This window comes from Herpailurus yagouaroundi, unplaced genomic scaffold (genome assembly GCF_014898765.1).
Source record: "Herpailurus yagouaroundi ecotype Mexico unplaced genomic scaffold, PumYag 77, whole genome shotgun sequence".
Taxonomy (NCBI): Eukaryota; Metazoa; Chordata; class Mammalia; order Carnivora; family Felidae; genus Herpailurus; species Herpailurus yagouaroundi.
This window is the reverse complement of record NW_024412388.1, coordinates 92,636,711-92,660,457: the sequence shown is the minus strand read 5'-3', so window position 1 is coordinate 92,660,457 and position 23,747 is coordinate 92,636,711. Positions and strand designations below refer to the sequence as shown.

Sequence of the window (23,747 nt, the reverse complement as noted above, 5' to 3'; positions counted from 1 at the left end):
CAGGATTCAGTCAATAATCCTTAGCATGATATTTAAAGCCCTCAATGATTTGGGCTGAAACTACTTTGCTGAACTCATCCAGCTAATACCTGCCCACATACTTTACTTTGCAGGTGTCCTGCTGTGTCGTAAGGTCTCTAATTTGCTGTACATTTTTATAGTTCTGCCTTTGATCATAATAATGTCAGAGCCTAGAATGTCTTCCCATTATTTCCTATCATATTCCTTCAAGGTCCAACTAAAATAATTCTTTCCATAATCTCCCATTATTACTTTCTCTTTGTAATTGCATAGCACATTGCCTGGACAGCTCTGTGTGTGTGTGTGGTGAAATATATATTGAAATATATATGACATTTACCATTTTAAAGTGTATAGTTTTGTAACATTAAATATATTCATGTTGTTGGGCAGCCAGCCATCTCCACCGTCCATCTCCACAACTCTCTTCATCTTGTAAAACTGAAGTTCTGTACTCATTAAACACTAACTCTCCATTCTCCCCTCCTCCCAGCCCCTGGCGACCACCATTTACTTTTTGTCTTTGTGAATTTGACTACTCTAGGTACCTCATATAAATGGAATCATGTGATATTTGTCCTTTTGTGACTGGTACATTTTACTTAGCATAATGTCTTCAGTGTTCAACCTTGTAGCTTGTATCAGACTTTCTTTTTAAAAGAATTTCCTTTTTAAGGCTTTAAAGTATAACATTAGTTATATATACCTCACATTTTGATTATCCATTCATCTCTGCGGACACTTCGGTTTCTTACCCCTTTTGGCTGTTGTGAATAGTACTGCTATGAACATGGGTGTGCGAATACATGCTCCAGTCCCTGCTTTCACTTTTTTTGGTTATATACCCAGAAGTGGAACATGCCAATCCACACCAACACTTGTTCTTTTCTTCTTGTTTCTTCTTTTGAAAATAATATCCGTCCAAATGTGTATGAAGTTGTATCTTATTATGGTTTTGATTTTTTGTATTTCCCTAATGATTAGGGATATTGAATATCTTTTCATATACTTATTGGCCATTTGTATATCTCTTTGCAGAAAGATGTACAAAGTTCTTTGCCTATTCAAGTTCTTTGCTTGTTTTTGGATAAGGGTTGCTTGTTGAGTTATAGGAGTTCTCTATATATTCTGGATATCAATATTTATCACACATTTTGTTTGCAAATATTCTCTACCATTCTGGAGGCTGCCTTTTCACTCTGTTGATACTGTCCTTTGCACAAAGTTTTTAATTTTAAAGAATTTTAACTTACTGGGTTTTCTTTTGTTGGTTTTGGTGGTATATCTAAGAAATCATTGCTAAATCTAATGTCATAAAAATTTTCCCCTATGTTTTTGTCTAAGAGTTTTATATTTTTAACCCTTGGATCAATTTGGTATATCGTACAAGGTAAGGGTCCAACTTCATTCTTTTGCCTATGCATATCCAGTTTCCCAGAATCATTTGTTGAAAAGGCTCTCCTATCCCCATTGAATGGTCTTGGTACTGTTGTAAAAAATCATTTGACCATATATATATGAGGGACTATTTCCAAATGTTCTATTCCATTGGTCTAGCAGTCTGTCTTTATGCAGGTGCCACAGTGTTTTTGTTACCAGAGTTTTGTAATAAGTTTTGAAATCAGGAAGACTAAGACCCTGACCTTGTTCTTTTTCAAGACTGGTTCCCCTATTAAGGGTCCCTTGTGATTCCATATGAATTTTAGGATGGAGTTTTCTATTTCTGCAAAACACATCTTGGGAGTTTGCTAGGGAACATCTATTTTTATACTTTCTTGCAGCAAGTTAATTAATTACCTATCTGCTTCCTTTATTAGAATGTAATCTCCTTGATGTTAGTGATAATTTTCAGTCAATTCTTTTTCCCTCAGCACCTTATACAGTAGGTGTTCATAAATACTTAACGTTTTTATTGTTTGCCTCTGGGGAAATGGTTCATTGTTTTTAATCATTAAGTCATACTTTTCATTCTTGAGATCTTAGCTAAAGGAAGCCATCCTTGACTCCCTTGACCATATTAAGCCCCTGGCAATGCATTTTTCCTGTACTCTTTCTTCATGGCAACTGCACATCTATAATTATATACTTGTGTGAATATTTTTCCCCCACTGGGCACAGGCAACATTTTGCCCTATATCTTCTACAGTGTCTGGCACACAGTGGGTGCTTAATAAGTATTAGTTGGTATATCTTTGTTGTGATTTGGATTCTTCCAGTTAATTCTTGCTTTTGGTAGCTAACTTTCCTCTTAAGACTATAAATAAAATTAATTAATGTTTTCAGTGTACCTTCTAGGATGTCCAAGGGCAGACTGTTTTGAAAGCGTATCATATAGACCTGAACTTTTTGCAGTAAGCATGCTAAAAATGCAAAATGATAAAACTTATAGTGTAATAAGGTAGCTGTCCCTAGCAAATATTTCTTTCTGTTTTTATATGTTTACAAAAAAGAAAAAAAAAACCTGAGACATGTAAATTTTATGTTTTAGAACCAACCAGTTTTGCTTTTTGGACGACCTCAGGGAGATGGTGAAATTCGCATAACCACTCTAGACAAGCATACAAAGCAAGAAAGGTGAGAAAAGAGGAGCAATAGTTATTTTCAAAATAAGTGGTTAGTATCAGAAGATTGATAAAACAGTTCTTTCAGGACAAGGGAGGGAAAAAGGAGAAGAAAAACAAGGGGACAGACCAACCTATGGTTTTCTACAATTTTCTCATAGATATGTTTCTCGGTTCTGGTATCTGTTGATTTGTCTAAGTTATTAAGAGGGATATGACAAATAGAGAATGTCAGCTGGGGCTCAAGGGACACAGTAAGATGAGAGTAGAGATAAAGCAATTGATAACTACTGTAAAAATACAATTGCTTGACTTCTCTTTTTGGTATACACTTTAACTTAAAAATATAAAATGTCCTAAGAAGGAAGTCTAAGGGAGGGCCAATTAATATATGTGAATATTCTTGAGGGAAATTCAGGTTACTGAGCTTGGCCTGGTATTCCAAATTATATACGTATGATTATTAAACTGATTGATTTGGTTGAAAAGGCCATTTTCTGGAATCTTTGCAATGAGAAAGTCAGCCAGCAGGGGGCAGTGTCAGCTCTCGCTTCCAACTTGATACCCAGGCTCTACAGGTAGTTCCCAGGAGACATAGATACTTTTTAGCCTCTCCAGGAAAATTTGTCTTTGCAAGTGATGCAAGTATTAGAGCTACATGAATGTATCATTGTCATTATTATTTTTAAGATCTATGCGTATTAATTACTGAGACTTTTTGAAAAGATGCAAGTACTGGTATTGGAAATAGGAATTACAAAGTTTGTTGTTCTCCCCCAATTACATTATCTTTGAAAAGAAAGAGAAATATCAACACATAAATTTAATCATAATTTTTTTAGTTTTCATTTTGCTCATACACTGCTCAATTTGTGGTTTAGGTGGTCCATAAAAGAGGGTAAAAGAGCAGATTCCACAATTAGATCTGGGTATGAATCTTGCTCTGCACCTCACAAGCAGTGTGACCTTGAGCAAATCAATTAACTTCGTTAAGCCTCAGTTTCCTCCCTCATACAATGAGGATGAAAATAATACTTCAGTAGATGGTCCTGGGGATTTATTTTAAGTGAGTCATCTTTGTCAAAGGGATGGACACTTGTCAGTACTTTTCTGGCTGATTCCTAGGAACATCATAAGTTAACTGCTATTGCTGTCATCAGTATTCTGTAAATGTTAAGCTTTTAAATGAAAAAAAAAATAATTGCTCATGGACAATGCTTTGTGGCTAATCTCAGTTGTTCTTTACAGCAGCTCTGTAGCGTGCCTTTTCTTACTATAATTTTGTATATGTTTTAAATGGGGAAACTGAGGTAGACTAAGGCCCTACATTCAGTAAAGGGTAGTGCCGGGGCAGACACAGTTCATTCTTTTCAATGTGCAACACTGCCTTTGTCATTAACTCAAAGGAAAAATTTGGGGTTGGTTTAATTACATTTTATCAGGGAAAAATTAACATACGTGCTTCCAAACCATTTGAAATCTCTCCCTCTCTCTCTCAGGCATATCTTCCTGTTTGATTTGGCAGTGATTGTATGTAAAAGGAAAGGCGATAACTATGAAATGAAGGAAATAATAGATCTTCAGCAGTACAAAATAGCCAACAATCCTACAACTGATAAAGAAAATAAAAAGGTGAAGTTTTGAAAATTAATTACTGTAATTTACTCATAACTTTGAATATTCCAGGAAAGCATGCTAATACATTACTATGAGAGGGCATATCAATGCAGGTGTTTTTTTCTTTCTAGAGATTTATTAGGAGTAAGCCTCTGTGAAAAATAGACAGTCCCACAACTGATAATGATCATCTCTAATGCCTTGATGGTCAAGTAAAATGTGTTGGTTGTAGAAACTGATGGATGTAAAGTTAACTACAAAAATGTGGTTCTTTATAATTTGTATGCTGATATGTTATGAGAAGTTTGTGGATGATTATGGTGGTGTTTTAGTGAATTTGGAAGCATGATGTTATTACTGAATGATACATATTAACCTGCAGAATATTAATTTTAACAGTGGTCTTACGGCTTCTACCTCATCCATACCCAAGGACAAAATGGGTTAGAATTTTATTGCAAAACAAAAGATTTAAAGAAAAAATGGCTGGAACAGTTTGAAATGGCTTTGTGAGTATTTCTACTTTTAAAAGTGCTCTTTCTACTACTTAAATCTCTTACGAATAATGAACTGTCAGTAAATGCACTCTAATCCTTGTAGCGAGTGTATGGAGACTGTGGAAACACTGAGCATGAGTGCTACTCAGCTGTCTGCTTGATAACTTGGGTCTCCTAGGAAAGAGGTTTTGGTGAATTTCTTCAAGAAAAAGAGAGAGGGAGCTCTAACCTTCTATTTGACTTCCTTCTCATGAGCATATTTTAATTTTTTAGGTTTCAGCAGTCCATGAAAATATTAACTATTCTAATGATAAGCTTTTGATTACCATCTTTTATATAGATCTTTATTTAAATAGAGAAAGCTCACAAACATACACATATCTTATTTTTAATAGAAAGATTCATTTCATCCTCTCACTTGTGTTTGACTCATTTATTGTTTGAGTCCTAGATAAATTGCTTGATGTATTCAATGAATGTTTTAAGGGCTTGATTTCTTTCAGTGTTATTTTCTTTTATTAAAATGGAAGCTGAAGAAAGAGGTGGGAAATAAGTCCGACCTGTTTCAAAAGGAAGAGCATGAAGAGATGTAATTACACAAGAACATGCCATCATAGGGGTTTCTTTTTGTTTTGATGTTCATGGATTAAAAGGTACATAGTGACCCTTGTTATGGAAACATATAGGTCACCCTGAAATTGAAACTGTTAACAAAAGGTGAAATTCTGGAGGAAAAAAAAAAAACCCTTTAGTGATTTGCTTCATTTGTATTCTAGCACTGCTTACCATTTGTGGACAAATTCTATCAGGCTTTTTGTTCTTTTGTTTTGTTTTAAGAAATGCTCACGTTAATGGAAAATGGAGGTAAGATTAGAGTGTCTTATTGTAGTTCTGAAGTGAGAAAAACAGATTTTTTTAAAGATTATTTTATCTAACATTTTGAGAGTAATGGTTGTGCTGCCAAATTATTTCTAAGCTCGTAGACAATTCTGGATTTAGCATTAATCACCCCCATGAACTGGCTACATAGTCTTAACTAAATTGATTAATTTCTCAGAGCCTCGGTTTCCTTCTCTGTAAAATAAAGATAATAATATTTTGAATTCCAGATATGTGTCTGGCAGAGTGTTAGCCAAATAGTACCCCAGTAGTCATATGACACTGAATAATAAGTGATATCTATTGTTATCACTATTATTAATATTGTTTTATATTTAAGACCCTACTACACCCATGAGGACTTGTAAAATCAGAAGGCATTGTCCCAGTATATCATTATCATCCTTATAATGTATTATTAATTACAATAATGAAACAAGAAAAGTTAGTAGTTATGTGCGTCGATGCCATGACTATACTACAGGGACCCCTTTGGTTGTGGCATAAATGATGAAGTTAGTGGCCTCTTCCCAGTCTCTGATGTGCAGTGGTCTACATCATAAACCTAGTGTGTTGTTTCAGTGAGGTTTCAAGTGGTAGATTGTCTACCTGGGGTTGGTGACAATGGGCAAAAGTAGAGCTGATCTCAAGCCTTTGCTTTTGTGGGAGTGATGCTAGGGTTACTATTTTCTTATGGGTTCTCTTTGGCTGTATAATCTTTAGAGGAGTAAAGAAATTTCTGCAGAGGAGGGAAGTTAAATTTCTTGTCCAGAGCAGACAGTCTCCTTGGACTATATATCACAGGCATATCAGTTAACATTTTGTTCAGTTTCCATTAATCAGCTTCACACTGGTAAAAGAGGTTCGGAAAGAAAGATGTTTTTATCTCTTTTGTGTAAAAAATCTGGGTAGGTAGTGAGAGGGGGTCTGGTGACTCCCTGGGGTATCATCAGGGACCTGGCCCAGGTCTTCCTGCTCTCCATCATCAGCATTTGGCTTCTATGCTCAAGGTTGGTCACTTTGTTGTCCAAGGTAGCTGCTGGTGCTCCACCTATAAAATAGACAGTCTAGGCAAGAGAAGGTAACCTCTCACTTTTAAGGATCCTTTGCAGATATGTCACAAACTTCTTTTGCTAACAGTGACCAGAACTTAGTAATGTGGCCACATCTGTCAAAGGAGCCTAGGAAATAGAATCTGTATTCCAGGGGAACCTGGGTGGCTCAGTCATTTAAGCATCCAACTCTTCAGTTCAGCTCAGGTCATGATCTCGCAGTTTGTGAGTTTGAGCCCTGCACCAGGCTCTTCACTGACAGTGCGGAGCCTACTTGAGATTTTCTCACTTTCTCTATCTCTCTGCCCCTTGCCTGCATGTATGCTCTCTCTCTATCCAAATAAATAAACTTAAAAAATTTTATATTTTATTTATTTTTGATAGAGAGCATAAGTGGGGGAGGGGAGAGAGTGAAGGAGACACAGAATCCAAAGTAGGCTCCAGGCTCTGAGCTGTCAGCACAGAGCCCGACACGGGGCTCGAACTCACAAACTGCGAGATCACGACCTGAGCTAAAGTCGGACGCTCAACAGACTGAGCCACCTAGGCGCCCCCAAATAAATAAACTTTCAAAAAAAGAATCTTTATTCCAGGCGAGACTGTCCCTGGCTAGGGATTCCAGGTTCTCATATGGAAGACGGGAGAAATTTGTAGTTGTAGATACATACCAATCACTGCTTTATAGGTATATACTTATAGGGGTAGGTATGGATGGATTTAAATAGTTCCACCACAATAAATATGGCTGTACCACACACAGGGAAACGGGGATTATTTTTTTATGTTTATTTATTTTGAGAGAGAGTGCACAGGTGCATGTGGGTGTGAGTGGGGCAGGGGCAGAGAGAGAGAGAGAGAGAGAGAGAGAATCCTAAGCAGGCTCTGCACTGTCAATGCACAGCCCAAGGAGGAGCTCCATCTCACAGATCGTGAGATCATGACCTGAGCCAAAACCAAGAGTCAGATGCTCAACCCACTGAGCCACCAAAGTGCCCCCTGGGAGTCTTAATCTTTGCTCATTTTCCAGGCACTTCTACAGTATAATTAAACATCCAAGTGACTGTTTATATTTCAGAATTCCATTGACTGCCCATGCAGATGGTGAGAGGGTGGAAGTACCTTTTTTGAGAATTGCTCAAAGTCGAAGTTGAGGGCTTCTATAAGGAGTGATTGTGCCAATTACAGCAAAGTAAAATTAGTCAGGATTTTACTAAAGCATCAGAATATTTCATTATTTCCTCCTCGCCTTATGCAGGAAAGCCCTGCTTCCAGCTTTGTAAGACAGCTCCTGCTTGTCTTGTGCTCAGGACGATAGAATAATCTAGGTAAGTCCTGAAGCTTAAGATGCTACGTATGGTTCAAATTTTGCTATTTTACCCATTATCTAAAGTTCTAGTCCCTTAATCTGTAAGCTATGGAGAACAAAGGAAACTAAGAAATCTGGCAGCATTCATGACAGCCCATGAAAAACACTAAGCCTTGGATACCTCCACAAGCCATCTTCTGCGAGTCTCTTTAGCATTAACATGGGACACATAGGTCCTCCTAGAGCATTCTGGAGCGCTGCTTTAAGGAGCTCAGAGAAGGAAAGGGAGGCATTGGTAGGAGGGTGGTGGGAAATCAAGGGATGTGATATTTTAAGACTGATGAAATGCTTGCCGGTTCTATTTACAGAAGATGGCAATTCTGTTTATAGGATAATTGGATCATTTTTATTTTAAAAAATTGCAAATCACCTTTAAGATGTTTAAAATATTGTTTTTAATTTAGAACATTATAAAAGACCGTAGAAAAGTTTGAATACCAATAAACAGTAAGTATCCAGTAAACGCAAATCATCTCCCAAGAGGCGACCTGAATCTCAGCCTGTGTCTTTCCCAAGCACATCCCTGTCCCTGCTCAGTAGCTGTGTTCTCTGACCTTCTTTGGCCATAACCACTTCCAGCAGTGAACCACATCAGAACTTGGCAAACCTCTGTAAGAAAGACTGAACAAAGAGAAAAGCAGCAGTGATCCACTTGGATGGGACAGGGAGAAGAATGTTTTTTTCTTTTCTTCCTGTGAGGAGAAGTGGTAGCAGGACTGACTTCTCTTGAGGTTGTTGGAGCAGTTACTGAACCAGATGATGTTGGAAGCCATATTTCTGGGGGACTATGCTCTGAAAAACATATTTAAATCTTTAGGAGGCTGATACATATACATTGCTTATTCTTACTTATTTCTAAAAGGGCTTTCATCATTGTCTCTGACAATTCCATTTTAGTTTTCTTGGAAATAAGATGGCAAATACTTTTATTAGCTTAAGCTAGTTTTCATAATTATACAGGAAAATACGGATGTGTCTATAGCAGTTTTCAAAATACTGTCAGGAAGCTTATGGATATGTTTTCTCTGAATCCCTTATACCCAATGTGTTTTTAAGAATTTCTCCTATTAGATTTAAATTGATAAACGTTGTCATACCCACTTTATAGTTCAGGAAACTAGCAATCATAGGAGTATTTGACCAAATTTGTACAACTTCAATGTTAAATCATTTATAATAGAGTTCAGGATCTCAGTTCATAGCATGTCTTTATCCATGAAGGTGCTAAAAATAAGCAACTGGACTCAAATCCTTTTATCTAAAACTAGGTTTCCTTTTTTCTATTCCCTCTCCCTTAACCCCCCCGCTGATCTAGAAGATCAGGCAGTTTCCTTAAATGTTCCAGAAATAAGTCAAAGTTGGGCAAACTATGAAATAAATAAATTGAATAATAGAATACAAAGGCTTTTTAAAGAAAGAGAAAGAGGAAAAAAATAGGTGGAAAAAAACATTGCAAATGGTAGAAAGTGGTAGATTCTTAAACAGCCTCTGAGTGTTCACTGAAGGGAACTGAAAGGTTCTGTTGCTTGGAATTTCTTTGGACTGACCCAATTCTTGAAATTCTAACAATTCATATTTAATCCTTTGAGTAAAGAAAGTTCTCTAAAAGATACATATAACCATCATTCCCACTAAGATTTCTTCACTGTGTCCCATATGTACAATGCTACATGGTTTTCACAAGAGGAAGAATAACAGAGAGGTATTAACGTGTGCTCAAAGATTAGCCCAGGATATTTATCTCTTAAATGCTCAGACTCTGGTTGTGGGGAGAAGAGTAGGAGAAAGGGATAAGGAAATTACAGAGCCAGGAAGAGGCTCTGGGGCCAGGCTGCCTTGTCATGTTAGTCATCTGGAAGGGCAGCCCCCTGAGCTTTGTTTCCTAGGATGGACCCCTGAAAAAGAGTACTCTCCAACTAGGGTGGGTCAGGGGCCAAGAATCAAGCCACTAAACTGCACAAAACGCATTTGATCTGAGCTACAGTGTTTCTTTCTAATTTATTCTCCCATTTACTTCCAGAAGGAATTTGAGGTCACTCACCATAAAAAGCACACATGCCACAGAATTAAAAGGAAAAATTTAAATAATCAGAGGTCAAACAGAACAGTGTTTCAAAACATTTTCCTCAAAGTTAGGATCTACTAGACAAGAATATTTTCTTGAAATTTACCTTCTGTAGTTTGTATTATTAAAAGCAATGAGTATGTTTTTTACATTTTAAATATGAAATCGTATCTTATCAAACATAACTTCAAAAACATAAAATTTGTTTTAATCTAAAGATGTTGCTCAGATATTTTGAATACCAGAGAGATAATTACTGGAGGAAATTACATTCATTCTACAAGTACTTAGCACTTGCCTTGTTGACAGATATTATTGGAAGCCCTGGGCATATAACAATGAGGGAGCTATTGCAATTGAATTTAAACAGTGTAATTTATAAATGTGACAATTTTTAGTAAATATATAAGGAATTGAATGTAAAGACTGAACTCTTGATGTTTCTAGCTAAATAATACCTTTCTTCCAATCCCATTTACTCAAGTGTAACTAGAGGAAGCCTAGGAATTGCCCTTCTCCCTCCATATGTGTTCAACATCTCACCAACCTCTACAGATTGAATCTGACCACTTGTAATCTTCATGTTCACCTCCCTGGTCTAAGCCTTTCATATCTCTAATTAGCTTCTGCATTCCTTGCTCTCTCCTTACTAGTCTACTCTTCAGGGTGGTCCAGTTGTGTCTTGCCCTACTTAAAACCCTTCATTGGCTATGTATAGCACTTGTTATAATCTCAGCATTCTTGCCAGGATCTGAAGGACCTCCATGATTTTATCCTGCCTGTCTTCCAGCCATATCTCTTATCAGTTTCACTTGTGTTCCTTTTGCTGTAGTTAGATTGGGTGGATTTCAGTTCCTGGAGAATGCACAGGCCTCAGGCAACCACCCTTGAGGCTTTCCTACCTAGGATGGTCTTTCCTCTTGGTCTTTGGTTAGCTGGTTTTTTATTCTACAGATCTTAGCTTTAAATGTGACTTTGTGAAAGAGGTCTCTTCTGACCACAATGCTAAATTAGTAACCTTACCTTTCCAGTATTCTCTCACAATTGTAATTATATGGCCCTACAGAAATTATCCAAGGGTAGTATTTATAGCTTTCACTCTGCTCCTCCTCACCCTGTTTGTTGAAGGTAATCTGCTATTTGCCTGCCCAATTTTGCCTGTCTTTTCTCTTCCTAAAGAATAGGGATTGCTTTCCTGCTTACTAAGAGAGAAGGTAAATTGAACTGCTTGGCTAGTGCTGGGAGAAAGGAAAAAAGAAAGCTTCATGGTTCCAGAAATGGAAAGAAAATTTGGGGTTTTGGTGTGAATGAGGCTCTAGAATAACTATGGAGTTTGAGGAATTTGGGAAGGGAAAAGCACCTTTTGAAATATATACCTGTGGATTCAAATTGTATTCCCTTTTATAAAGTTCTTTGAAATGTTAAGTAAAGAATGCAATTGCATTTTGGTTATTTTGGTTTCTGTATGTGTACCTTTAAGGCACCAAGTCCTGGGCCCTTGGATTGATGAGATCACCTTTAGACCTAGCCCATTTCCTGGCTATTTACCCCTGGATAAAAACACCAAGAAGGCAGGCGTCTTGTCAGTATTGTTCACATGCATGAGGGGTCCTATCACATCTTGTAGCACATAGTGGATAATCATATTTTTACTATATACTTGAAATTTCACTCAAGTTTTCTGATAAGGGTAATTAAAAAAACCCCACAAAGACTTGATGAGTTAAGGAATTCATATTGTCTGACAAAATATCACAACAGCCCTTGAGGGAAAGAAACTTTCTGGTATGATAAGAAGGCTTTATAATGTGGATTCTTAGGAGATACTGAAAAACATATGTTTTCCACTAGCAGCATTAGATTTTTTGAAGTACTAGAAGTTGATGTCACATATAATAATTTTTTCTTAAATTAGTATTAAAAAATGAGATTGCAATTTCCTGAAGGCAGTTTTGTAGCCACCTAACCTGATGCTTCCAGGTTATGTTTCTTTTTGTCCTCCCATATATCTTTCTTTTCGGCAGACTGACTCAATTTTTGGATAAAACTTAACCAACTGAGATGGGTAATTTTCACACTACCTAGACTCTTTCACATAATGCTGACCTAATCTATACTTAACGCTGAAAAGTACAGAACAGTATGTAATGTTGTATGCCACCTATGCCACCTGGGCCTCCTTGCCTCTGGGAGATGGTGGGCAGAACATGGCCCAAACTCCAGTTCTAGGGTCTGAGGTGCTCAAAGCCCACCTACTTCCTCACATTTCTCTCTGTACAAACTTCTGACCCAGAAGAAACGCAGTCATGGCCTAGATTTTGTGATACTCACGGGTGTCATGAAGAAGGCTTATTTCATGCACCTCTTCCCTCTGCCATTTTACTGGTCTTGTTGACATCTTCAGTATGACCTTCCTCACCATATACTGCTCCCTTTAGTGGACTGGTATCCTGAGCTCACTGCTTCTGCAATGAGGCCTGACTAGTCATGCCAGAGAGAGTGCACCTCCCCTAGCCATCCTGGGATTTCGAGGAATAAAGCCGTGTTATATCACATCAATTCAAGATTAAGAAATCTGCTGAGCGTCTCAAGCGACAGTGGCCTTTGCTATTGGTTAGTTGAGTGACCCATATTTATAATATAATAGTAAATTTGCGACAGCAGACTTGACATTCTGTTGTGCATATTTAAAAGACTGACTTTGTTGATGCTTTTGCCTAGAGGGAGATTGTTCCATCTACGTGAAGCTAGGTCAGAGACTTCTACAGCAAGCCCAAGTTACTGCTGCTACTCCTGCTGCTACTACTGGTACCACGAGTATGGTAGTACTGTTACTTCTTCCTCCTTTTCTTTTCTCCTCTCGCTCCTGTTCTCCATTTTCTTCATCAGGAGGTCTGTTTGGATCTTCTCAGATATACAAATAGGTACCTTTGGGACTACAAATTTCATCTCTTAGAACAGGGACCAACCCACTTTTTTTCGTAAGGGGCCAGAAAGTAAATACGGTAGACTTTGTGGCCCATATGGTCTCTGTCACAATTACTCAATTCTATCATTGCAGTAGTAGCACAGCCATGGATGATACATAAATGAACATGTGTGGTGTGTTCCAATAAAGCAGGTGGTGGGCCATATTTGGCTCATGAGCTGCAGTTAGTGACCCCTGTGTTACAGCCCAAAGATGATGATTGGGCCTAGGGAATGTAGTGAGTCTTTGTTACCACTAAATGATCTCAGCTGTAATGGAACCACCTTGTGGCCTTTGGTAGTAGTGTTGTTTTATTTTATTTTATTTTAAAAGGCGAAAGATTTATGCGATTTGAAGAGAAACCAGAGCATGTATTTTATTTTATTTTAAAAATTTTTAGCACTAATTCCTGTTTAGGCCATCATGATGATTTAGCTACAAGATGTTCTCTATGCCACCAAAACCGAATTATCTGTATTTGACATTATTTTGTTCTGTCCAAATGACTATCAAAAGTATATGCTCAAAAAGCAGACTGCACCTATTTGAGTATCTGGTTTCATTAGGTTTTATTGTAATGTTTATTGAAAAGGACTATGAGACCCAAAGAATCCAGGTCAGTAGTCAACCAACATCAGCAGAGATAATTTTATAGTAAGTGATGGGTCTTTGTTCTCTTGGAGCATTTTCTTTCCAGCAGTATTGACGTTTGTGCTTGTTATTTACTCTGAAATTTTCTCCTTGGAGAGCACACCAAGAAAACCAGAAGGGGCAAAGGAAGACTAGGGTGGTGTCAAGAGTTGGCCCAAGGGTGACCCTTCTTGGATGAGCCAAATATGGGAGTGACATTTTGGCTTTGTTGGCACTTCTTTGGCATTTTCTGGGTGTCCAAAGCCCGTGTCAGGGTCTACTTGAAACTGGTAGCCTTACAGACATACTACAAAAATAGCTGTCTGCAGAGCATCTCTGTGTTATCTATCCACATACATTTTTTGTTTTTTGGAGAAATTATTTTCTCTAAAAACAGCCTTTTCTTCTTAAAAGGCTTGCATTGTAAGTCTTTAATATGAAGAATTTGTTTATGGATATGAGATCCATGCTGACTTGATCCATCACCCCTGGGCTGTACTGAGTCTTATGGTACTGACCTATTCACATTCATCTCCCAAGTTGAAGCCAGCTCAACTCTCCCTGAATCTGTTGTATTATCTATAACCTTTCAAAATTGGCAGTTAAGTCAGTGTAGGGAACTAAACCGCAGTTTCCTGGCAGCAATAAAAGGAAGTAGGACATGGGACAGTGCTCAGAAAAACCACAGCTGTCATTAAATGGAGTCTTTCAGCAGCCTGTTTGATCCAGAAACATGTAAAAGCATTTCACGCATGACAAAGCATTAGTAAACATTAAACAGTATTCTCGTTCTGTTATTGCCTAGTGGGGATCAACCTCTCTCCTCCTCCCCTGGTTATGTTTAATACTTGCTCGACATTTTTCTGGCTTCCCTGACCATGCTTATAAAGAAGGAGAAGTCATAGGCATGAAGAAGGGATAGATATCAAAATTTCCACCAACCAATAAGCATTACTCTGTTAAAACTAAGTGCAAGTAACATTGTAAAGGCTGAATTAATGTTGATTTCCCTGAACTTCTGTTGCAGACCCTTTGATCTATTGTGTTTTTCTTTTGTCCTTCTCCTTATATGAATAATAGTGCAACCAGGAGTGTTGAACCTGGCAGTGGTCGTTACTATGCTGACTCCAGCTTGTCTGGGTAATGTAGAGAATAACGCAAAAAATAAGTTTATTTTGGATCTGTTTATTGTATCGAGTCAAGTATATACATGGTTTCCTCTAAGAAAATGACATAATTAGTGAATTCTATAATAGTGAGCAAGCTGTAATTTATAAATTTAAACCTAATAGTTAATGTCATATGTACTACTTTTAGGGTATTTTTTTTGATAAATTATTAAATCATAGGAATTATTACTTTGGGCTCTATAGTACAAAATAAACAGTGATAGAAGGTTGGCTATCCTTACAATGGAAGCAATAGAAGAAACTTTGTTTTTCCTCTTCACAAGACAGTAAGCAATAGCAGTGTAGTTGGAGAAATAAGAAAGTCCTACTTGAGGGGCATCTATGTGGCTCAGTTGGTTAAGCACCTGACTCCTGATTTCAGCTCAGGTCATGATCTCAGGGTTCTTGAGATCCAGCCGTGCGTCAGGCTCCCTGCTGACAGTGTGGAGCCTGCTTGGGATTCTCCTTCTCCCTCTCTCTCTGTCTCTCCCCACCCCCCCAATAAATAAACTTTAAAAAATAAAAATAAATAAAAATTGAGCTCCTCTAGCCTATCTCCCTTGGCTTATTGCCACACATTATTTGATGTGAGGAGAATGGAATTGGAAATTTCAGCAGAGAAAAATCCAGTGCAGGTGATGCGACCAGGAAAATTTTGAGAGTTACTGACTTTCTGGGAATCTAAGAAAGGCATTGGCAACTGAAGTTTTTGCTCTTAATTTAGAAAAAGTCATTACAGGTTGAGTGTATGTATTTTACTTTAAAAAATTAGGAAAAAATGCCATATATCACTGATATGTAATTTAGAAAAATTAATTTGTTCTAGGTGATTTTTCTCTCATATACTCTGAATACATGCTCATAATTATCAAGATCCTCAGAAACCATACTGTTTGATGGACACTTCGAGAAGAGTTTGGTGTTCCTCTATTCCAACCATTTAGTGTTCAACCCTTTCCTACAATTTCTTTCCAAGTGTAGTCTGTGCTTACATGCCTCTTGTGATGAGCTCACCACTTCTGGACTCATTTGCTCGTTGCTTACCTTTGACTATAGAAATCACTTCCTTACAACGAGTTGAAACCTGTTTGAGAATAATTTCGTAATGTCACTTGTTGGGTCCAAATAGAACGTGTGTCTTTCCTCTATGTGGTGACCCTTCAGGCATTTGAAGGTAGCTATTCCTCCAGCTTCAAGGTTTAAACATTCTTTACCTTAAATGAAAAGAAACTTAATTTCGAAAGATGCTTTCATTAACTAGTTTAGGTGAATGCTAACCTGGATTAATATAAAGGTATAAAGTTATGCGTAAGTTAATGCTGAATTTCAGTCCAATATTATGGGCAGGGTGCAATGCCAACTGCTAACATCCCCACAGAAGAACTAAATGAGACAGTTTTATCTCCAAGTTATTGAGAAATCAATTTGGGGACTTCTGATTGAATTATGCATAGTATGTTTTTCTGATTCTAAGAATTATAAGGAAGATTTCAGATTTTAATTCCTTCATTTCAGAGTATTTAGAGTCTGGTAGCATATAGGGATAATTCCTTACTCTTATACCGCTTTATAGTTTCCATAATACTTTGATGATTAAGGAATGCTGTGAGATAGCCAGAAGGTATTATCTTTAAAAAATAAAGAAAAATAGAGATTAAATGTTTTGTGTGTGCTTTTTTAGTTAACAAGTGGCAGAGACTGATCTTGAATCTCAATTCAGAGCTTTTTCCCTCACCCCATGCTGTCTCATTTATAACAAGAATGCCTACTGTTGTTCTCCAGAGACGAAAGTTTCCTTCAGTTTGTTTTAAAAGCAAGAGGTATTTTTGTGTAGTATATTCACATACTGGATGAAAAGTATGATTTAGAACTTAAATGCTTTCCCCTTGTTTTGTAGTGATGCTATTGGATAAGAATTGGTTATTTTTACAGAATCAAATAATAACATCGTGTATATTATTAACAATGTATAAGGATGATTTGGGCTTCAAAGAATTTCCTTAATGTAAATTAAGTCTTAATTTACAAGTTAAAGTATAACAACATTTTTGGTCACCTTAGAGAATCATGCTTAATACAGTCTATGCAAAGTTTTTGTTTGATTTAATTTGATGATGTTTCCTTTTTCCGGTTGTCTAGATGATGTGATTTTAGTCTCAGAGTTTAAATTCTTTATTTTTAGTTTTTTATGTTTATGTATGTATTCTGGGGGGTGGGGAGCGCAGAGGGAGAGGGAGAGAAAGAGAACCTTAAGCGGGCCCCACACTGTCAGCACAGAGCCAGATGTGGGACTCAAACTCACGAACCCGTGAAATTCTGACCTAAGCTGAAATCAAGAGTCAGACACTTAACCAACTAAGCCACCCAGGCAACCCTAAATTCTCTTTTAGAGGTAAGGGGATTGGGGAGAAAAAGCCTGTGGTCTGAAACTAAGTCCTGGTTAGTTATCAGGGTGGATTAAGATGAGTTTTAAATATATGTGTTTGTACTAAGGTAACATCGGATGTGCATTACATAAGTCACTGGAGATAGGAGCACAGTGTGAGAACAGTCATTTTTCTCCTTTAGGATGAACTTTGGACTAACATTGAATCATCTTCCTGGGGAGAGCCCAATTTGAAGCACTGAGCAGAAGCATCTGACCTCTCTGTTACTTATTAGAATAGCACACTTTCTTCTGAACACCTTTGTCTAAGAAAACACTGAGTTTGGGAGCTCAGATTATCTGCCTCACAAGTGATTAGAATATTCCAGTGGGCCGTGGTTTTAGTCCTATCCACATCTTTATATTTGCAATATCAATCTGCACCAAGTAGTCAGGCCTTTGAGGAAAGGGGGAAAAATGTCAAAAGTCACAAGTGCCCTAAATTAATGGGCTTTATAAATTGAAATATTCATAAAAATAATACTGTCTTATTTTATATCCTTCCCCTCTTGCATCAATCCTGTGAGAGAATTAATATTCAGTGACATTAACATTGTATTCCAAGTACAGTGCTATGCTTTTTGATATTTGTCTCATTAAATCTTCATGGAAGTTATGATGGTGACAATTATCTCTCCTTTTTTTTTTTCTTTTAAATAAGAAAACTAAGGACCAGAGATATAAGTACCCACCTGGGCCACCCAGCTCATAATAGAGCTTCCACCGTGGTTCAAGATATGCTTTTCCCGTTCTTTTCTCTAAAGAGTTTCTTGCCCAAGTGGCTAGTAAAGAATAAAAACAATGTTTTATTAAAGTCTGTTTTCCTGTCCCCCAACCTGAAGCTGCAAACTTCTTGTACTTTGTTTCTTCTCCCCTGGATAGTGAGATCACCCAGAAAAAAATTCTGTCCATCTATTATCGTACTCCAAATTTGCTTTTTTGTAGTCTCTAATGACTCACTGGTCAGAATCAACTCAGGGATCTGTTCTCTGATAGTGCATTAATGATATATACGCATTAAAGCTCCCTCTCAGAATATTTGAGCTTTGACATATTGAACACTGGTATTTTAAATTAATGCTGTTGCTATTGGTGCATTTTAAAAACCAGATAGCTTGGAAATAGTGCTTTATATATTACAAAATAGATCTGAGGCCGTAGGTAGTTTACTAAGCCAAAACTATTCCTGGCCTATTTAATTGTAGTAGGGGTTTGCATTGTATTTTCCAGTTATCATGACCTAAACATCTTTCAGATTCAGAAAAAACTAAATGGTTTTACAAGGCTTTGATCTACTAAGAAGGAACACTACAAAGCAATTTTCTAAATACCATGCAGACTTGGAATAATGAATTAGGAACTCTTCTGAATCCTTCCAGATAGGAAGTCTCAAGATTAAAATGATGCTTGGTGACAATGATGACTCTGTACATCGAGCTCTAAGCTTGTGTTATTGTTTCTGGTCTTGAAAATACTTTTTCATCTGTTTATTTAGCTGAGCCTTCTTTTTCCTCGTGGCATTAAACTTGTGCAAGCTGGTAAGTAGTCTATGCTAAGCCTTTTCCTCAGTACAGCTTATTTGGGCACATTTTGTATTATACACATACACACATTCTACGCATACATGTTTACATATGATACATGCCCATATACGTGAGGCTCTTGCCATGAAGGTTTTACTTTAGGGCAGTGTAATAAAGAGCCTTAACTTTGGAACCACAAAGATCAAGAGTACCCACCCCTCTCTTGCCTCAGCCATTTGACAGATAGATCAATTAACAGATGGTGGGTTGTTCCGCCCCCCCCCCCTTAAATGTCTGTGTGCTGGATGACCTCCAATTTCATATCCAATTGGATCTAGGGTGACTTTGTCGACAGAGGAACTTGTTCAAAGCCACGGGAGTGGCAAGTGGTAGGATTGATACTAGACCCCACATCCTTTTCAATTCCTGGCGATTCCTCTTCTTTCAAGGACAATCTTTTTATCAGGTTCCTTTTCCCATTATCTCTGTCAGGAAAAGCTGCCACTTCCCTGTCTGGGGACTAGTGGACTTAGGGTAGAGGAGGAGAAGGAAAAGTCAGCCAGCCTCCAGTGATCTTAACAATAACAGCCATTATTCCACCATCTATTTGACATTAATATATTGCTCACTATTGACATTGCAGATATATTTTCAGCAGGGCACTCCTGAATACTTGATACTGGCTTGAAACCTTATAATTGTAGGATAGAATGAAATCCAATGCGAATTAGAAATTTAATTAAACTTCTTGCTTGTTTAATTGTTTAATGTGTTGCCCAGTCTAACTTGCAATTCCATATTCAATTATAATGAAACTCCCCTTAGACTGAGTTTATTTGGGGGTTTAAAAATGACTCTAAAAGGTATTGATGCTTTAAGAGAATCCTTGGCTTTATAAAATTTCAACATAAGAGATTGAGTGTTTTAGTATTAGGTTTGTATTGACTCTTGATATTGACACAAGTCTAAATGTGCAAAGCCCACAAAAGCTAAAATCCCATGGGCTTATGTTTAATTTAAAATATGGCTCGCTGGCCATTTTGAATGTACTAGATAGGTTGACAATCTGAATACCTGACTGGTTGGGGAATAGTCAAATATTAATTTTAAATGTTTATTAGTAGACTATTTGCAGTTGGTTTTTAAATTTATTTGGAAAGTGAGAATTCACACTTATGTAAAATTACCAATAAGCCTAGTTTCAGAAAGGTGTTTGGAGGTTAAATGCCTAATGATTAATTTATGCTTTAGTAATATTTTTGATAATTTTGAGGAAAGGTAAGACAGCTGAGAATAATGTTAGTGATGAATAGTAATGAAGGTTTAAAGATTCTGAGATTTGATAGTGGAGATCATATTCAGCATCCAAAAAACAGAAAAGGAGAACAAATGGAAAAGACAACTTAGTGGAGTTCACCGAGTGCTGGACAACCAGAAAACTGGTAAGGAAGGACCCAAGTTCTACCACCAACATGGCCGGAGGACCCAGGCAAGGCAAAGATCCTCTTTTTTTCTCTAGAACTTCATTCATCTTAAAGAGAGGGTTTAAAAATATTTGTGATCTATTCTTTTCTGACATCACTAAGAATTCTGCTCTTGTGTAGGACTCTGTGCAGCCTATTTCTTGAATATGTTGAAGACTTGTTGAATGGATAAAGAACATGGGGGAGGAGTGGAAGCTCAATGTGATACAATATTAATAGTGTACTCTCATCATCTTTTATTTCTACCCAACAGTTATGACATTTTTTTTTCTTGTGCTTGTTCTCTTTTGGTTCACAAAAATAGGTATTACTGTGTGTGTGTGTGTGTGTGTGTGTGTGTGTGTGTGTGTGTATGTGTATGTACATACTAGATGATGATAGTGTGATCCCTTTGGGAAGATGAATGTTTCATGCCCTAAAGGTGATGATATGCTTTAAATTCTGTGTATCTAGTCTATAAACCATCAGGAAAATTCAGTAAGTAGGACTTATTCCTTCTGTGGAAATACAGCGGTGATAAAGTAATACTCAAAATTAACTTAGTTTAATTATAAATGAAGGCATTGCTTACATTCAAAATTAATAAAGAAATGAGATTGATAGTCTATGCTCATTCAGTAGAACACATCATCTTTTAAAGCCAAAGAAATTATCTATGAACCTTTGATCAAAAAGCACAGATAGAGTGTGATCCAGGAAACTTGATTACTACTAGTTTTTCGTGCTTTTTGATATTAAAAGCAGAAGAAGCCAGAGCATTATTGAGTGGAGAATTGATTGATTACTTTAATCAATGACTTCTTCAGAGACAGTTCTGAGACATGATTGGGAAAACCAAAATGAGCTAACCGGCCATTAGTGGTCAGCACTGCTCCATGAAAAGTATCTGCACAGTACCTGCAGTCAAAGCACAGAGAGACTTTCTGGGAGAATTATAGCTTTGTGTGAAGATCAGACCTAAGTAGAGTTTAATAAAATTCTGCTTTGGGGTGATTTGTTTATCTTCTGTGAGCAATTTTTTTTTTAATAGATTGATTTATTTATCTATTTATGTACTCCTCTAGTGCTTTTCCTCATCTGAACCAAAAGCACTTTGCAAATATCAGAGCTCAAATTTTAAAAAGATCATTGATTTTTTTCCAACAGCCCTGAAGGTAGACTGTCACAAATCATCATTTATTTGAGATAGGGATATTGATAGCATATATTAAAATCTTTCATTAGAGGGTTTTTTTGGTCCAGCAATAACCTAAATTCAAATGACTTTTGTGTTTGCCTTCATCTAATCAGAATTGCTATTTGAAAGTACATACTTCCCCAGGACAATATGGTTGTCGTGTTGCTATAAGGGAAAGGAAGAGCGTGTCAATAAAATTATCATTGAGTGAGAGTATTCCTTTATAGCCAAAGAGTTGCACAGGAAACCCAAGAAGCAGGCTCTGATTAGCTATTGAAATTTACCCAGCATGACCAGCGTTTTTAAAGTTTGGTCTGAAGTCCGTAAGCCATGAGTGGCTTGTTAACCTCCCCACTTTTTCTTCACATTATATTGCAGGCTCCCATTTATCATTCGTCATTTTTAAGGAAAGTTCAATTGAAGTATCGTTAGTCCTTGATTCAGATGACCACTTGTGAGGCTAAGACCCTGCCCAGTGGTGACACCAGTTATGTGGAATCAAGAAGGGAAATACAAAGTCTTCATAATTTATTTTTGGGCTTCTGTTAGCCTCTCCACTTGGGCACTGTTAGCCTCTCTGAAGCCATCTCCCTGGCTCTAGTCTCACCCTTTCTATGACAGAGCTGCCAGAGTTTTCCTTCCAACGTGCCAACATAATCTGGCTATGTGCACACAGGCCTTATGTGGTCACTCCCTGCCCACAGAAAAGATCAGACTCCTAGAGCACATGCAAGGAGCATCTACAGTCCAGCCCATGCCTATAACTCGAGTGCTGCAACCAGACTGAACTCCTGCAGGCTGCCAGCACATGCCACCCTGCTTTATTCCTCTGGACCTTCGATCACAGTGTCCTTTACTCGCCTGAGACCTGTCCTCTCCTGAGGTCGACAAGGGAACAGCTTTTCATCTTTCAAGACTCAGATCCAAGACAGGTGCTCTCTTTTCACACCCTCATGCCCTGCCTCCCTTCAGCCTATACTATAGGATTGACCAATCTCTTCTTTATTCTCCACTGTATCTTATACCTTTGGGGAACACTTTACTTCTTTGTGTGTCTTCATCCTAAATTGAAAGGAGCTTAAGGGCAGGGGCCATGCTTCCCACCCCCAGCACAGTGCTTGATGTATGTTTGGCATTTAATAAATACTGTTCATATAAAAGAATGACTGGAGAAACTGAGTAACAATGTAAGAGGAAGTGCCATGTAATTTTAGAGAAAAGAAGATTATAGGGGCTACAGTGATCTGGGAAGGTCTCAAAGCATGGAGCCTAAGCTAAGGGATGGATAGGATTTGGATTTGTGGGAATAAGGAGGAATAGTCATGACCAGGGACAATGGTTTAAAGCTGAGACCAAAATGAACATTTTAAAATACCTTGAATAAATGGGCCTCTTGAGCTTATGATGGGATACTATAGTTAGAGATATAATTTTCCCATTTGAAATGTTTCTGTTGCTCTTCATAACCCACATAATAATTTTCAAACTCCTTAGTTCTGGGTTGTAAAGAGTCAAATCAGAGCTCCGCCCGTTAATAGCTTCATGAGCTGGGGCAAGTTGCTGAACTTCCTTTTCTAAGCCTCATTTAGGACATCACAAAGTGGAGACATAATATCTACTTTACAGTATTTAAATGTTACAACATTTAAATAAAGTAATACTATCTAACATTTATTCTGTATTATCATGTATCAGGCACAGTGCAGGGTTTTTTTGTGTGTATTCACTTATTAAACTTTTATATCAGCTCCATGTTGATATTGTTTTGCTACTTTTTTTTTAATGTTTATTTTTGAGAGAGAGAGAGTGCACATAAGCAGGGGATGGGCAGAGAAAGAGAGAGAGGGAGGGAGGCACAGAATCTGAAACAGGCTCCATTCTCTGAGCTGTCAGCAGAGCCCAACACGAGGCTCAAACCCATAAACCATGAGATCATGACCTGAGCCAGAGTTGTGTGCTTAACTGACTGAGCCACCCAGGTGCCCCAGATATTGTCTGGGTTCTTTCTTTACAACATTGAAAACGTGGTGGCGCCACTAATGAATATGGAAAAATGGAAGATCGCAAATTGTTTTGGGGGTTGGGAAGGAACAAGCCTGTCGTACACTGTGGCTGACAGCAATGTTGTACAAGTGTGCCCTCTGGTTCAAGGATGAGTTGGGTCTACTAAGTTATCAGCTGGTCCATGAAGCTGCTGTGTGCCCTGTAGTCTGATGTAGCTTCAGCTCCCAAGCTAAACATTACCCTGAGACCCCTTGTGATACTGAATGCCTCTTTCTGGGAGTTGGCATTGGACAGGGAAAGGGATGGTGA

At 37.6% G+C, this 23,747-nt stretch overlaps 1 protein-coding gene across 2 annotated transcripts in view; it reads left to right on the top strand.

Moving 5' to 3' along the window:
• Window positions 1-23,747, top strand: part of VAV3 (vav guanine nucleotide exchange factor 3) — a 271,460-nt gene that overhangs the window by 105,815 nt on the left and 141,898 nt on the right. For both annotated transcript variants that reach the window (XM_040471158.1, XM_040471159.1), the window contains 3 exons: window positions 2,510-2,595; window positions 4,082-4,214; window positions 4,599-4,708. In XM_040471158.1, coding sequence (XP_040327092.1) covers window positions 2,510-2,595; window positions 4,082-4,214; window positions 4,599-4,708 — 329 coding nt within the window. The remainder of the gene's footprint in view (window positions 1-2,509; window positions 2,596-4,081; window positions 4,215-4,598; window positions 4,709-23,747) is intronic.